At 44.6% G+C, this 17,172-nt stretch overlaps 2 protein-coding genes across 6 annotated transcripts in view; both read left to right on the top strand.

Annotated features, from left to right (window-relative positions):
- Positions 1–437: 437 nt before the first annotated feature.
- LOC115547617 (microfibril-associated glycoprotein 3) lies at positions 438–3,848 on the top strand. Of its 5 annotated transcripts, XM_030361983.1 has the most exons (4): positions 438–539; positions 887–1,216; positions 2,170–2,964; positions 3,019–3,848. In XM_030361983.1, exons 2-4 carry the CDS (start codon positions 934–936, stop codon positions 3,144–3,146), a joined length of 1,206 nt encoding a protein of 401 aa, XP_030217843.1. In that variant the 5' UTR covers positions 438–539; positions 887–933; the 3' UTR covers positions 3,147–3,848. The 5 variants fall into 5 exon arrangements, with proteins under 5 accessions (XP_030217843.1, XP_030217842.1, XP_030217841.1 ...); XM_030361982.1 differs by having other exon boundaries at positions 946–1,216; positions 2,173–3,848; XM_030361981.1 differs by having other exon boundaries at positions 946–1,216; positions 2,170–3,848.
- A 4,578-nt stretch (positions 3,849–8,426) lies between these two features.
- galnt10 (UDP-N-acetyl-alpha-D-galactosamine:polypeptide N-acetylgalactosaminyltransferase 10 (GalNAc-T10)) overlaps positions 8,427–17,172 on the top strand; it is a 23,792-nt gene continuing 15,046 nt past the window's right edge. Inside the window, exon 1 of the mRNA XM_030360981.1 lies at positions 8,427–8,773. Within this exon, the coding sequence (XP_030216841.1) occupies positions 8,618–8,773 (156 nt within the window). The 5' untranslated portion in view covers positions 8,427–8,617. The remainder of the gene's footprint in view (positions 8,774–17,172) is intronic.

Raw genomic sequence — 17,172 nt, 5'->3', positions numbered from 1 at the left:
CTAACGTGTATCAAGATAATATGAATATCGTGTACATTATTGTGTCTACAAATGTAAATGTGTCTATATTTCAAAGGTTTACTGCTTACAGTATCTGTTTGTTTATATTTCTTACTTATTTGACTTGCTTTATTATGTAGTTGTAGTGTATCTGTAGTTGTTTATTTATAGCTACTACATTTTTCCTCAATGGTTATATTTCCATTCTAAAATCAGTTAATATGTACACTGAACTGATATTCATCTTGAAATGTTAACTTGCAAATACATTTTTATTATTACGAATTTTATTCCAATTATGAAGAATCTTTAAAAACACAAAGTTGCAATGAATGTCTTTAAATAGAGATATATGAAACACATTAACCATTGGCACTTGTTTTTGATTCCTACAGCTGCTGGCTCTTGTGTCCGCCTACACTGCGTCATCGTGTAAACCACGCCCCTTATCAGGTAACCAGGAAATGCAGACCTCAGCCCGGAGGTCCGATTGTGTTTCGAGTGTTTGTTGTTGACCAGGAATTCCGTCCCGCGAAATGGTTTGTAACCTCTCGATATTGTACATCATTAGTAGACTTACCGGTGATAATTGTGTAACGTGTGGTCGTGAGTTGAACTCCTTTCAGTAGATTTGCCGGTGTGATATACAAAATGTATTGTTATGAGTCGAGTGAACGGATATGATACAATGAACGGATAGCGACACACACATAAGCTACATTAAGGCCAATGCAGGCTGATGGAATCGGCCTAGGCCTACTATAACATGGATGTAAATGTTATAATAGTAGTAGCACTAGTATAGTACTAGTTTATCCCCAGAGGCTGCTATGGCTGCTTCGCCGCATGTAGGCCTTGAACAATGGCTGCGGCTCCTGTTTTACAGGTTCTGCAAATCTAGACATCAGCTGTTGACTCAAAGTCGTTTCCGACATGCATGTGAAGAATCCCCGCAGGCCGGACCTTTTCCTGCTCCTACTCCTCGGCACTTTCCTGGGGGCGGCGGTGACACAGACGTCCGCGGAAGGCGCGCAGAACCGAACCGCCGCGCAGGACGCGGTGCTGAAGGCACGACGGGATGGCGCGCCGTTCAACGGCGAGGTGGTGGTGGTGAAGGAGGGAAGCGACGCGCTGATCGAGTGCAATGTCACGGGCGTTTACGATGACTTCCATTGGTACAACCCTAAAGGGCTCTTGCTGGAGGAAGAGGGAGGAGGTAAGCTACACCAACACTGTCTGATGCGTCTTTATAGTCCTTTTATTATGCACCGTAGGCCAGTAGGAACATCACATAACCCCTCCGTCGACCTCTGTCTAGATTTTGATTCAAGAGTTAAGCTCCTATCAATGGCCAGATGTAGAAGTAAATAATCAATTCATTAGGAAAGTAATGGTTATAGATTTGTTCTTGGTTAAAGTAATGAATGTTAATTGGTTATTGGTTAAAGTAATGATGACTGATTGGTTCTAGGTTAAGGTAATGATCCATTATTGGTTCTTGTATAAGTTAATGATTACTGATTGGTACTGGATAAAAAGTAATGGTTATAGATTGGTTCTGTATTAAAGTAATGACTGTTTATTGGTTCTGGGTTAAAGTAAGGATCCCTGATTGGTTCTGGGTTAAAGTATTGATCACTGATTGGTCCTACGTTAAAGCATTGATCACTGATTGGTTCTGGGTTAAGGTAATGAATGATGACTTATTGGTTTCTGGGTTAAAGTAATGACCACTGATTGGTTCTGGGTTAAAGAAATGATAAGTGATCGGTTCTGGATTACGGTAATGATTGTTGATTGCTACTGGCTTAAAGTAAATGTTATAGATTGGTTCTGGGTTAAAGTAATGAATGTTTATTGGTTTTGGGTTAAAGTAAAGGTTATAGATTTGTTCTATGTTAAAGTAATGAGTGTTTATGGTTCTGGGTTAAAGTATTGATCACTGATTGGTCCTGGTTTAAGTAATGATCATTGATTGGTTCTGGGTTTAAGTAATGATTACCGATTGGTTCTGGGTTAAAGTAATGATTACCGATTGGTTCTGGGTTAAAGTAATGATCACTGATTGGTTCTGGGTTAAAGTAATGATCACTGATTGGTTCTGGGTTGAGGTATTGATCACTGATTGGTTCTGGGTTGAGGTATTGATCCCTGATTGGCTCTGTCCAGCAGAGGTGCGGTGGCGAGTGGAGGCCAACGGAACGCTGAACATCACCGACGTCTACTTCTCCGACCGCGGCCGCTACACCTGCCTGGCCCTCCGTGGCGAGGACGCGGTCGACGTCCACACCTACACGGTGACGGTGCGCGTGGCGTACACCAGCGGCGGCCTCGGGCTCTTCTACGTGGGCGTGTGCCTGGTGACCTTCGCCCTCACCATGGTGTTTAACGTGACGCGCCTCTGCCAAGTGTGCACCCACCTGAAGGAGACCGAGGCCGCCATCAACGACTTCTTCCACTCGGAGGGGCTGGAGAAGCTGCAGAAGGCCTTCGAGGTGGCCAAGCGCATACCCATCATCACCTCCGCTAAGACCGCCGAGCTGGCCAAGGTCACCCAGTTCAAGACGGCGGAGCTGGCCAAGATGACGCAGTCCAAGACGCTGGAGCTTGTGCGCCACATCGAGGAGCTAGCGCGTAGCATACCGCTGCCGCCGCTCATCACTCAGTGCCGCTACCCCACAGAGGAGGAGGGGCGCGCCGCTAGGGTCAGCACGCAGGAAGCTAGCCAGAGCCTGCTACCCCAACCGATTGAGGTAGTGGTGAGCATCAATGAGGCTAGCCAGAGCCTGCTAACAGATCCAGAGGAGGTAGCCGCTAGCCTGGAGGAAGCTAGCCAGAGCCTGCTAACAGATCCAGAGGAGGTAGCCGCTAGCCTGGAGGAAGCTAGCCAGAGCCTGCTAACAGAACCAGGTGAGGTAGCCGCTAGCATGAAGGGAGCTAGTCAGAGCCTGCTAACAGAACCAGGTGAGGTAGCCGCTAGCATGAAGGGAGCTAGTCAGAGCCTGCTAACAGAACCAGGTGAGGTAGCCGTGCTGGCGGGAGCAGGTGAGTCTGACGGAGGTTCCTTCGACGTCAAGGTGTCCATCCACCTGGACTCACCTGGAGGGGCGGAGCCTGAAAACCAGGAAGGATCAGAAACTGCGTAGCCTCTAAGAGCCATAGCTAATCTCTGTGTATATATATATATATTTATATATATATATATATATAATGTATAAACATTTTTGAATTTATCTTCAACTGGATTGGCATCCTCACCATGAGTATTGATTGTTATTGATTATTGATGGACATCTGGGATTGTCTGGATGGCATGGGTCTTGACCCGTGGTTATTTGGTTACTGAAAGTGGTGTAGGCTTACCCCCAAACAAACTGTCCGGTTTTTTCTGAAGTCTACTTGTTATCTCGTTGAACTGTTCATTAGAACAGTAAATGAGTATTGTATTTTTCTAGTTTTCTACGATGGTAGTACCACTATCGCCCAGCAGGCGTCGGATGTCGGCGTTAAGTGGCGCCCACATTCGTGATCGTTTGGGCGAAGTTCTTCCCTCGCCGTCTTCTAGTCCCTCCGGAGGCATATCTTTTAAATGCCAATCATGTCAGTCCTTTATAAGAGTGAGTGGAAACAATGATTTGCCTTATTATAGTAATGTGTGTATCTTTCCTTTCTATGTCAATATTAAGTGTGATGTTTATACAGACAAATTAGAAATTGGAGTAATTAAATAAATCAATGCCCAGGCTGGATTGTTCGGCACTGATAAAAGCGATTTCAGGTGAGGTTCCTCCATGGAATCGGCTTGCAGTGCCTTGGTTCTAAATAAAAAATGATGCGCTCCCTCCAAGGATAAGTCTTTCACTGTCCTCGCACACACACACACACACACACACACACACACACACACACACACACACACACACACACACACACACACACTGCTGTTTTTATTGGACCCTGCAATATTTGAAACGCTACCACTGAGAATCTTCTGTAAAAATCTTCTATGTTACACAATTGATCAGGCTAACCCTTTCTCAAATATCGCAGCAAATCTTTATCTTTGTGTCTATAGGCATTTCGAGTTTGTCTAAGCATTGACATGGAAGAAACGGAAGGTTCTCGTCTCTATTTCCTTGTTGTACCTTTTAAAATTGAGTTTCACATGGACAGTGAAAACCTCTTTATTGGGGTACCCATCGGGTTTGATCCCGAAAGCTTAAATATTTTGCAGGCAAAAGCTAAAAGTGTGAGGGAACAGCTAAGCCTGACGTCATCGTGCCGGGGGTGTTATAGTGCCAGTCTGCCACAGGGGGCACTAAAACCCTGCTTTGTGTAGAGCTGTCACTGAGACCTGACATGAGGCCATGGTTACGGTCCATTAAATCATGAGTTTTATAGTTTGTATAATTTATGATGAACTGTCACATTCAATTACTGTATGAATGTGTTCAGGGCCATATGAGGACTTTATAGGAGCATTAGCCTAGCGTAGTTACATTCTGCCTAGAGTTGCTCAGTTAGTTTAGACTACAATATAGATTATAATATAGATGGACTTTTAGTGTCGATTATTTGCACCTATATTTTATTTGAGTTTAGACTTTGGTAGCCTATTTTAGTAAAAAAAAAGGTTAATTAATCTGTTCAATTAAATCATTTAAATAATTAAGTTGAATGTCTACCTGTCTGAGTGACCTAGGTGGTCATGTTACCCTTAGCGGGAAGCTAGGTAAACCCAGACAGGAAGTCATGGTCCCAGGGAAAGGTAGGACGCATTGAGGTCACTTCCACCCCAGGTAGCTGTCGACTGAGTCCCCATTTCGTCCCAGAGGACGCCATTTGTTAGAGAATATCTGTTTCCCTCGCCTGCTTCTGTGGTAGCCCATTTTGTTTTGAGACTGCTCTGGTTAATTTCTGGCCAATGAGGACATCTCTCCCCTGATTGTTTGGGAGAATCCATTTGGCTCGTCAATCACGGGTGTGTGAACGCAACACTTCTCAATGGTGGAGGGGGGACATTTTTGGTTGTTTAGTTTAAAAAAAAAAAATGTCTCTTCCCCTCCTCTGACGTCCTCCCCTCCTCCACATCATATCTTCGTCGTTGTGCTGGTCTTGGTGTACAGGTAACTGGGAGGCGGGTACATCTGGGCTCCACAGGGTTTCTGTCATGCATCTTAAGGTCCCTGGTGACCGTGGGTGTCTGGAAAAGAGTTGGGTTACCTCTCGGTTCTCCTGCTGTTCTCTGGTGTGTAAAGTGGAACGGCTTCATGGAGAGATCTCCTATGGTCTCAGTCTCCTCCCTTCTCACCTATATCCCCTCCTCCCCTCTCTTTCCCTCTTCTTTACTCTCTTTCCTCTATGCTTCTGTCTCCTCTCTTCTCTCCTCCTCCCCTCTCTATCTCTCTTCTTTCCTCTCTTTCCTCTATGCTTCTGTCTCCTCTCCTCTATCTCTGTCTCCTCTCCTCCCCTCTCATGTCTCATCTATCTCTCTTTCTCCTCTCCTCCTATCTCCTCTTTGCTTCTTTCTCCTTATCTATCTCTCTGTCTCCTCTCCTTCCCTCTCCTCTGTCTCTGTCTCCTCTCCTTCTCTCTCTATGCTTCTGTCTCCTATTCTCTCTATCTCTTTTTGTCCTCTTCTCCTATGTCCTCTATGCTTCTGTCTCCTCTCCTCTATCTCTCTGTCTGCTCTCTCTATGCTTCTGTCTCTTCTCTATCTGATTCATCTCCTCTCTCCTTCTCTCTCCTCCCCTCTCCCCTCCCAGCCTATGCATCTCTAGTCTGTAGCCAGGAGCAGGGAACCTGTTTCGATGTTTTCATGTGTTTTCTTCCCTTTTGATCAAGGAACTTTGCCTGTTTTGATCCTCCCTCGTAACCCTGGCAATGGTTAACCCCTTCTTGGAGGTGTAGTTTCTACAGTAGTGAGGTCTCAGCTGTAGTCTTTCTGAGGACTGAAGGGGTAAGGGTGCGTTGGACTCAACAATATCGAACAGGAAGTCCCGCCCTGAGAGGCTACAGGAAGCGGACAGCAGGAGTGGCTGCAGGAAGTTAACCCTCCTCATAGAAACATATTTCCTATCCTGGTATGGATAGGAAATCTCTCACCAGGTGAGAGCGACAGCCAGCGTAGCTGCTAAACTAACAGCGTACCAGTGGAAGGACTGTGGTCCTCAGTCAGGCTGGCAGGGTTCAATGGATCTGCAGGCAGCCTACCACAGACGATGGCTGTTCTCCCAAAGTGTAGGCTGCAGCCTTGCTAGAACACTTCTTTGCTAGTCGCGTCCTGTGGAGTTGAGGCTAGAGTGCTGCCTCTTGTTTGTAGCGTTCAGAGTTTGGAACGACCTGCTAGTGTGGCACTCGGGAAGCTATACTCGCTCGCTCGCCGAGTGTTCTCAACATTGGAACAGGGCTTGTCGGCGCTCAATGACGTAGCGTCCTTAAAAGGGCGGCCGTTGGGCATGCTTCCTTCACATTGGGAAACAGCCTATGGCCCAATCCCATTTCTACCCCTTACCCCTTCCCCTTACCCCTCCCCCTTGTTTTGAAGGGGTAAGGGGAAGGGGTAAGGGGAAGGCGTAAGGGGTAGAAATGGAATTGGGCCTAAAGCTCAATCCCATTTCTACCCCTTACCCCTTCCCCTTACCCCTTCAAAACCATGGGGAGGGGTAAGGGGAAGGCGTAAGGGGTAGAAATGGGATTGGGCCTAATTAAGTCTCAGGGTGATGGAGAACAGCTGTCCCATGGGGTTGGGTTCCATTAGGGACGGTGCCACGGCCCCCTCAGGAGACCCTGGGCCTGCTATTCCACCACCAGCTGGGATGTTGATGGGCCATTACACACCCTCCCAAAACACTTCTACTACCCCAAATATATGGTTGACCTACCATCAGGTGATGGTACCCATTGTCAGGTTTGTCATGGTTAGGTAGGTGAAGGTTTGATATGTGATGTTTAGGTTTGTGATTGTGAGATAAGTGAGGCTTAGTGATGGCTAGGTAAGTGATGGTTAGTGATGTTTTGGTTAGTGATAGTTAGGTAAGTGATGTTGTGCTTAATTATGGTTAAGTAAGTGATGGCTAGTGATGTTTAGCTGAGTGATGGTCAGGCCAGTGATTTTTAGGTATCTGATGGTTATTACATCAGGTTAGTGATGTTTAGGTTAGTGATGGTTAGTGATAAACAGAACTCAGTTCTTCATCACACCAAACATGGTGGAGGTGTGTAGTTGGTAATTCTCTTCTCATGGAGGAAACCAGGGATTTATTTTTGGAAACAAAGACCGTCACAAGCCAAAAGTCCCACCTGTTAGAAGTGGTTTCGAAGAAACCTTTGAGAATGTTGACGAAAGTGGAGCAGGCAGCACGCCGGTGGAAGTCATCCTTCACAGAGAAACACTGTTAACCCCCGTAGTATTCTCATCATAACCACCCACAGTGCTTCCCATCTCTCACTGCTCTGCTCTCCACCTTCTTCTCCATCTTCCTCTTCCTCTTCCTCCCACACACACACACTGTTTACCTGTTCTCTGCCGCGCTGCGCTGCGTGACCTGCCCCCCAGACCCCCCCTACTGATGTTAATACACACAGTCTTAGGAACGAGCAGAAGGGAGGCCGGGCTAATGGAAAGCAGTGAGCAGGAGAAGGTCCTGCTGTCTGAACGTGAACTGAATGCTGTTGAAGAGATCGATGGCTCTGTCTCCATGACGTTCAACAAACACACCGCTGTACGTATTCTGGAGCAAACACAGGGGAAATACAACCTGGTCATTGACGATCTCGGAGACAAGGAAAGGACTATTTATGCCGCCTATTCCGATCTAACTATTCAAACCCACAATCGGACTGATTCTATACAATTATGTGAACACCTTGAAGCAAGTGAGCCCAACTCCTATACCACAATAAAGTCCCCCTCCTCTAAAGGAACCTCTCCTCCTCTAGAGGAGTCACTCACACGGTCCAACACGTTCTGAAAGAGTTGTTGAGGTAGTCAAACTGGTGTTAATGTACAGTAGGAGATGAAGAGGTGGAGGAGGAGATGGGGAAGGATATCGCATCGATGTATTGCTCTGTTGATCAGTTGAAAGTCAATATTCTGCTCAGCACTAAGTTGGAGTCAGGTCAACGTGGAGTACGACACAGAACACTACAATCAATGAAATGAGTCCCTTGAGGAACCGACGCGTCTTTGACGGTCTGTTGATGTAGTTATCATGACGTCATCAAGGTGTCACTGACATTCCTTTCTACACAGTAAAGTGTCGTTGAACAATTGACAACACGGAACCGAACCATAACTTATTTTATTTATATATCCGATTAATTAGTTTGATTTAGTAGTTGTTGTTTTTGGGGGGCGTCTGCCACCCCACCTCCCCCGTTGTCTCGCCGCTGCTCCGACAGACGGAGGGACTCCGCCGCGTCGGCGCAGTGCGTCGCTCCTCCTGTGGCGGAAGTGTCTGCAGACAACCGGAGGACCGTCGCCCTGCTCGGTGGACTGAAGTTAGACCGTCGCCCTGCTGGAGTTCCCCAGTCGCCCTGCCACCCTGCTCGACAGACTGAACTCCTCTCGGCTCCTCCACCTCCTCCACCTCCTCCTGGTTCCCCCGCCGGAGACATGAGGCGGAAAGAGAAGCGTCTGTTGCAGATCGTTGGGCTGTTGGTGGCGGCTCTACTCTTCGTGCCTAACGTGGGTCTCTGGTCCTTGTATAAAGACCGGGTGTTTGACAGCACGGACCCCGTGGAAGGACCGGCTGGCGTCCCCCAAATCCAGGTACCCGCCGTTCATCTGCTATAACCCCCCTTAAACGACTACCTTCAGACCCATCAGACCCCCCGTTACAACCAGTTGCTATGGAGGGGAGGCGGGTCTGTGCACACTGGGGGTCTGGGACTCAACGACACCGCTATCCAGCCGAGACCAGGACACAGTCCGGTTAGGGACAGCCCCTTCGGGGCCAGACAGCCCGATTAGAGACCACTGACCAGACACCCCGGGCAGAGACCAGACAGCCCCGGTCATAGACCTCACATTCCGGTTGGAGATGAGGCGACAGCGCGGTCCGAGACATTCCTGTGTGAGACTAGAAAGTCCGGTTACAGACCTGGAGACACCCCGGTTGGAGAGAGAGAGAGCCACGTCACACGAAGTATATGTCATGTTGTTCCAGGAAGTTCTTCCAATTGGTCAGGAAATCCCCTAAACGAAAAAGTTGCGACCGTACTTTGGGGAGATGTGAAAGTGTCGGGTGTTGGGGGTCCACACATTAACTACACCACGCTAATGCCCTGCCCTGCTGTGTGTGTGTGTGTGTGTGTGTGTGTGTGTGTGTGTGTGTGTGTGTGTGTGTGTGTGTGTGTGTGTTGTGATGGTCGACTCCCAGCTAAATCGTTCTGGGTTTGATTAAGCATAATCCGAGAGCAAGATGACCGCTAACCCCTACCTGCTCCTTAATGACCAGCCTCTGTACTGTCCAACCCCTACCTGCTCCTTAATGACCTGTCTCTGTACTGTCTAACCCCTACCTGCTCTTTAATGACCTGTCTCTGTACTGTCTAACCCCTACCTGCTCCTTAATGAGCTGTCTCTGTACTGTCTAACCCCTACCTGCTCCTTAATGACCTGTCTCTGTACTGTCTAACCCCTACCTGCTCCTTAATGACCTGTCTCTGTACTGTCCAACCCCTACCTGCTCCTTAATGACCTGTCTCTGTACTGTCTAACCCCTACCTGCTCCTTAATGACCTGTCTCTGTACTGTCTAACCCCTACCTGCTCCTTAATGACCTGTCTCTGTACTGTCTAACCCCTACCCGCTCCTTAATGACCTGTCTCTGTACTGTCTTACCCCTACCCGCTCCTTAATGACCTATCTCTGTACTGTCTAACCCCTACCTGCTCCTTAATGACCTGTCTCTGTACTGTCTAACCCCTACCTGCTCCTTAATGACCCGACTCTGTACTGTCTAACACCCTACATCCTCCTGAATGACCTGTCTCTGTGTTGTCTAACCCCTTCATCCTCCTGAATGACCTGTCTCTGTACGGTCTAACGTCTACCTGTTGGATAAAGGCGTCTTCTAAATCACTCAATAGTTTTCTGTTCACACATGTACCACACCAAGCCACTATCTTAATCTCAGGTGGAGGTTTATTTACGCATGCACAAACACACCCACGCTCTCGATCTCTCACTCACTCTGTCTCACTCTCTCACTCACTCACTCACTCACTCACGATAACCCCTCCTTTCCTCTGGATTATATTGGACCTAAACTTTGAACCTTTCAACAGAATGAGTTTACTGGACCTGTGTGAAGTTGGCCCCCCGTCTCATTCAAAATATTAAAATAACACTGCTGTTCGTTTGTGCTAGGTTTGTGCTGGTTTGTGCCGTAAAAATTATCGTTTGTGCTGGTAAGGAGTTTGAGTAATTCAAAATTGCATTTTGTGGCATGTGGCGTCACCCAGCCCCCCGTTCACGCTCAAATCTCATCAAAATAGTCCCAATCGTGTGCTACGTTTGTGCTGGTTTGTGCCGTCAAAAGAAATTGGTTTTGCTATTATGGTTTCTTAGTTTTTCCCGTTTGATTTTTCACACATGACGTCACTCAGCCCCCCGTCCTCCTTCAAATCGCGTCAAAATGGTCTCTATCGTTAGTGCTACGTTTGTGCTGGTTTGTGCAGTCAAAATAAATATTTGTGCAACTATAGTTTAAAAGGTATTCCAGTTTGATTTTTCTCACGTGACGTCACTCAGCCCCCCCTCCATCTTCAAATCGCGTCAAAATTGTCTCTATGTTTAGTGCTACGTTAGTGCTGGTTTGTGCTGTTAAAATAAATGTTTTTGATACTTTACTTTTTCAGTAATTAATACAACTTAATTTTGCCCTCTTGTTATGCAACACAGCCCACCGTCAACCTTCAAATCGCGGCAAAATGGTCTCTATCGTTTGTGCCAGGTTTGTGCTGTCTTGTATTCTTGTTACTCGTTGCGTTCTCGTCATTTCAGGTTGTGTTCATTGTATTTCTCCGTGCTACGTATGTTCATTGTTTACTCGTGTTTCTGAAATCGGACTGAACCTGTGTGCCCTATTTGGATTATGTTTGCTCCTGCCAGTAAACGTTTGTTCTTTATTCAACTAGGCCTACTGAGTTCTGAGTCGTGCATTTAAGTTCTGCACATCACCTTCAATTCTTAACAACTATAGTTTTTAAGTGACTTAAATTTTTATTTGGTAAAGCCTTGATTGGAATAGTCCTATTAAGAATTGATGCGTCGATGTCATGAGGTTGTATTTTAATTGTTCAAACACTGTCTCACAAGGTCTTACCTATACAAAAAAAAAAAAAAAACTTCCTGTGGCGAGTGAAAAGTGGTAAAAATAGATATAGACAGTTTCTTCTGCTTTGCCGGTCAAGTGGTACAGTGGTATGGTTGCCTGCTGCTCTGGCTGAGTGCACATTCTGTGCATCTATTTGTTTGTGTTTCATCTCATGACCCTGCTACTTACAGCAGATACCGTGACAAGTGGCTAATAAAGAATATTACATCTAAATCAAAACCAGACTGAAGTTAACCAAACTCAAATGTATTTGAAAATAACGCACAAAAAACAAGCAAACACCTCATATAAACAGGACATACAAATGTGATGATTGGGGAACAATCAATTATTTTGACGGAACAAAGGATAGAGCCTATTTTGAGATTTCAAAATGGACTGTGGGCTGGTGAGGTCAAACGTGGGCATAATAAAGCTTTAACATTAACTTAAAAACTATAGTTGTTAAGAATTGAAGGTGATGTGCAGAACTTAAATGCACGACTCAGAACTCAGTAGTTGAATAAAGAACAAACGTTTACTGGCAGGATACGGTACACAGGTAAGCAAACATAATCCAAATAGGGCACACAGGTTCAGTCCGAGGTCAGAAACACGAGTAAACAATGAACATACGTAGCACGGAGAAATACAATGAACACAACCTGAAATGACGAGAACGCAACGATCGAGTAACAAGAATACAAGACAGCACAAACCTGGCACAAACGATAGAGACCATTTTGCCGCTAGGTTGACGGTGGGCTGTGTTGCATAACAAGAGGGCAAAATTAAGTTGTATTAATTACTTAAAAAGTAAAGTATCAAAAACATTTCTTTCAACAGCACAAACCAGCACTAAACATAGAGACAATTTTGACGCGATTTGAAGATGCACAGGGGGGCTGAGTTACATCACGTGAGAAAAATCAAACTGGAATATCTTTTAAACTGCAGTGGCACAAACATTTCTTTTGACTGCACAAACCAGCACAAACGTAGCACTAACGATTGGGACTATTTTGATGAGATTTGGGCGTGAACGGGGGGCTGGGTGACGTCACATGCCAGAAAATGCAATTTTGAATTACTCAAACTCCTTACCAGCACAAACGATAATTTTTACGGCACAAACCAGCACAAACCTAGCACAAACAAACAGCAGTGTTATTTTAATATTTTGAATGAGACGGGGGGCCAACTTCACACAGGTGTTTACTGGACATCAATCATTTTCTCAGTATTCTATGACAATGAAATATGAACATATTATTTTAAATTATAAGAACATATTATGTTACAATATAAAACATTTAATACAATATTATGACAATTTAAAATTAACATATTACATTGCAATATAATATGACAATTTAAAATAAGATTACATTACAATGATATTAATCTATATTTTCGAATGTTATTGGTATATATTATGAATTATTGTGAAGTCAATAATACACATGATCTGCTATAGGATGTCACATGATCACCTGTATGAGGTCACATGATCACCTGTAGGAGGTCACATGATCAGCTATAGACCTAGCCTATTGGTCAGTCAGTGTTAGGGTTCAGTGTGAGGGTTCAGTCACTTCAGTGTTAGGGTTCAGTGTGAGGGTTCAGTGTGAGGGTTCAGTCACTTCAGTGTTAGGGTTCAGTGTTAGGGTTCAGTGTGAGGGTTCAGTCACTTCAGTGTTAGGGTTCAGTGTTAGGGTTCAGTTTAAGGGTTCAGTCACTTCAGTGTTAGGGTTCAGTGTAAGGGTTCAGTGTTAGGGTTCAGTTTGAGGGTTCAGTCACTTCAGTTTTAGGGTTCAGTGTGAGGGTTCAGTCACTTCAGTTTAAGGGTTCAGTGTGAGGGTTCAGTTGGCTACAGATATAAATATGTTCCTTTTTAACGTCCTTAATATTGCGACTTCGGTGTGCAGAGTTCTCTGCAGCATCCACCCTGTTACGACATATGCTCTGCTGATCATGTCCAGGTTCGGAGCCCTGTTGTTTGGCTGTGCCTGACCTCACGGCTTTGATACTGGCTTGGTAATCTTCTGTGTTGACCTTTGACCTGTTGTGAAACATTGAGTAACCCTTCAGTTTCCTCGACCGGAAAATAAACGGGATTAAATCCTCTGAGGATCTATCCAAATTCCTTAGAGTGCAGCATCACTAGAGGGGAAGGAGGAGGAGGAGGAGGTAGAAGAGGAGGAGGAGGAGGATGAAGAGGAGGTGAGGGAGGAGGAGGATAAAAAGGAGGAGAAGGTGGCGGAGGAGGAGGTTAAGTCGACCTCCTGGTAGGTAAAAGTTGCTCTTCGAGTAAATAGCTGTTTGTTTTGAGCTCCACCTCGTCCTCCTCCTCCTCCTCCTTCCTCCAGACAAGGCAGGCCTTGATAGGTCACAGCCATGGAGCGTACTGAGCGCGTGCAGTCGGCTGCTCCGTATTCCAGACACAAGCACGTTGAAATCAAGATACCAATCCTTGCGGAGAGGAGCCAGTTGTACTATATAATACTATTAATAATATAATAATTTATAACAAACCCAAGGGTAGATTTTATTATGTTACCATTAATAATAGAACTTGAATCCTGACCCCAGATCAGATTTTATTATGATACTATTAATAATATAATTTTGAATCGTGACCCCAGGTCAGATTTTATTACAATACTCTTAATAATATAAAACTAAGAATCCTGACCTCAGATCAGATGTTATCATGATTCTATGGATTACAATGATGTAGAAACCAGACCCCAGATCACATGTTATCATAATACTATTAATTACAATAATGTGGAATTGTCTAGTTATTAATACAATTATTAACTAGAAAATGCGGTGAGTGCTGTACAAAGTGAGGTTGAAAATATGTATCAATAAAGCCACATAGATTAAGACATAAAGAACGTTAAATGGCTTAAATCAAGTGAAGGGATTTGAACGGAGTTCAAAAGTCTAAATGGAGTAAACAATGTAAACATGCACACCATTTAAAAAAAAATATAAATGGCTGGAAACAAATAAAGTAACAGCTGAATGAAAAGCGCAAAGCATTGCTAAAATGAAGTAGTAGTAGTAGCTGAAGTAGAAGTAGTAGAAGTGGTAGTCGCTGAAGTAGAAGTAGTAGTAGTAGTAGTCTCTGAAGTAGTAGTAGTAGCTGAAGTAATAGTGGTACTAGCTGCACAAACGATATGCCTTATGAAAGGTATGCTATTGATTGATGTTTGTAGAAAGAATTATAATAATCCCGCCAGTTATTTTTTTTAAACCTACCGAAATTGTATGTACTTGCCTAATGCTCATTTTCCCAGCCTAATGTTATTACAAGCCCAATCTGGCAACGCTGCCTGAACGTCGTAAAAAGTAGTCCAATTGAGCGAGAAAAACTGCCCAATCTGGCAACACTGCCTGCACGTCCTCGCGCTCTAACCTCAGCGTGAATCAATGAGACCAACTGAAAACAAGCCGACATGGAACTTTGCGATCGTTTGTTTCGTTGATCGTGCACGTTTTCGCAAGGTAACAAGGCTCATCCGCAAGCAGAATTGACCAGAGTAGCCACAGCAACAAGATGGATCTACTTCAGACACACAACCTACAGCACTTGAACAAGTTTCACATCAAAGAATAAAAGATAGACTGAGAAACGATCACACTCGCTGTGGTTTTAATGCCCCCCTAGAGGTCAAATGTCGCCAAATTATTTGGCCATCATCAAGATAGAGTCATAAGACTGAGCCAAGTTTGGTTTGGATACATGAAAGCCTTGCAGAGATATGAGCTCACTTCCTGTTTGACGTTCCCCTGAGGTTAAAGGAGGAGTCAAAACACATCTTCATTTATTACAGTGCCCCCTAGAGGTCAAAGGTAACATCCATTTGATGAGTGTCCCCATGATGCTGTCATGGGTCTTTGTACCAAGTCTGGTTATGATATGTCAAAGGGCTGCTTTGAAATTGGTTTACTTCCTGTTTGGCTATGATATGTTAAAGAGTTGCTGAGAAATGGGCTTACTTCCTGTTTGGCAGCTTTGCCGTCAAGTTTGATTGGCTGTCACGGCCAAACGGTTTTGACTTTGAAAAAGCTGTTTGACTTGTTTGTTCAGCGTGGGCTGAAGATCATATCGGGCAAGTTCCATGACGATTGTACAGTATTTGTGGCCGATGGACAACTTTCAACATGGCAGCCAAATTCTGATGTTTCCATGAGAAAAATGTATTAGCTATATGGGTTGATCTGACAGTATCACCAGACATTGACATTAAGTTAGAAATATACTCATTATGAAGAGAAAGGAGTTAAAACACTAGAGGTGAAAGGACAGCAAATTTGAGCGTCCCCATTATGATGTCAAGGGTCTTTTTACCATGTCTGGTTATGATATGTCGAAGGGCTGCTGAGAAATTGGCTTACACAAACGATTGGCTGTCGCGGCCAAACGGCTTTGAATTTGTAAAATCTATTCATTAACATTTGTGAAGCCTGGATCATCTGTTTTGAGATATTGGAAATAAACTGTGATTGGAGATGCATTTTGAAGGTTTTTGATAAAGACCAAGATGGCGGAAAATCCATCATGGAGCAAAACGACAACTGGATGAAAATTGGTTGATTGGGTCAAAAGTTATAAAAATGAATGCATGTCCAACTTTAACCTGTTGGTGGCGCTAGACATTTTGATCTAGCGACGCCAAAATTGCTGTGAGGGATCATGGGAATGTCCTGAATCAGTGTGCCAATTCTTTTTTACCAAGGCGTTCTATGGGCTGCCATAGACTCCCATGGCGGGATAATAATAATAGCAAACGTTGAATAACAATGGTTGTCTCGCAGCTTCGCTGCTTGACCCCCAAATAGTTGAGCGCTGCATGTAGCACTCACCTAACTATAACATAGCATACCATATTCTACACAAATACGTCACCAGGTATTCTACACCTTATGCGTAACTATATATATTCTACACCTTCGTCATACATCATATATATTCTACACCGTCGTCATACATCACCATGCATTCTACAACTACATAATGCATCACAATATATTGTGAGACACTGACATGTTATCGTTAGTAACATATATATGCATATATTGTACAACATACATATCGTGTCTCACTATCAATGAGGTGTTAACAGGCGAGGTCGTAGTTCTGGGTAGAGCTAGATAAAAGATAAAGCACATAATAACTTATGAGTGAGTACTTGAGATAAGTATTGGCTAATAGGTCAGTGAAGGTAGTAATTATGTAACTTTTGCAAAGTTGTATTATTATTTTAAAAGTAAAGTCCACCGATCTGGTATTTTTTTGGACCAGTGTGTTTTCCATTGAGATTGTGTGTACTTTTTGTACTTTCTGCATACAAACACACAGACTTAGAGATAGTCTAGTTAACACTGGTTAACACTAGTTAAAACTCACAGGGTTCATCACTGTCTGGTTCGGGATATAGTAGTTAATAATGCCATGGGGATGGAGTCATTGCCATGGTGATGCTTTTGGTGAGATGATTCTGTGGCTGTTGTAATGGTGTTGTGGCCATAATGATGGTGATGTTGTCATGGCAATAGTGTTGCCTAAATGACAGTTGGGTTGCTTTGTTGACGTCGTGGTTGCTTAAGTGACACCGCAGTTGCTATAGTGACAATCGCGTTTCTATGGGGGACAGTTCGGTTGCCATAGTGACGATGGGGTTGCCATAGGGAGAGCGTGGTTGCTATAGTGACGGGAAGTGTCGCTGACCTCCCCCTCCTCCTCCTTAATCTGGCTTTCAGCAGATTACCCAGCAGCATCTGGGGTTGAGGGATGAGGTCATGATGCTGTAATCCACCACTGCCCCCCCCCCCC

This window comes from Gadus morhua, chromosome 7 (genome assembly GCF_902167405.1).
Source record: "Gadus morhua chromosome 7, gadMor3.0, whole genome shotgun sequence".
Lineage (NCBI taxonomy): Eukaryota > Metazoa > Chordata > Actinopteri > Gadiformes > Gadidae > Gadus > Gadus morhua.
This window is presented reverse-complemented; position numbering and strand designations above follow the sequence as displayed.

Bases quoted from the DNA above. Each gene is read 5' to 3' on its own strand.
- LOC115547617 (XM_030361979.1), top strand. From the start codon at position 934: ATGCATGTGAAGAATCCCCGCAGGCCGGACCTTTTCCTGCTCCTACTC. The intron at 1,217-2,169 runs GTAAGCTACACC...GGCTCTGTCCAG, and splicing joins GCTGGAGGAAGAGGGAGGAG to CAGAGGTGCGGTGGCGAGTG.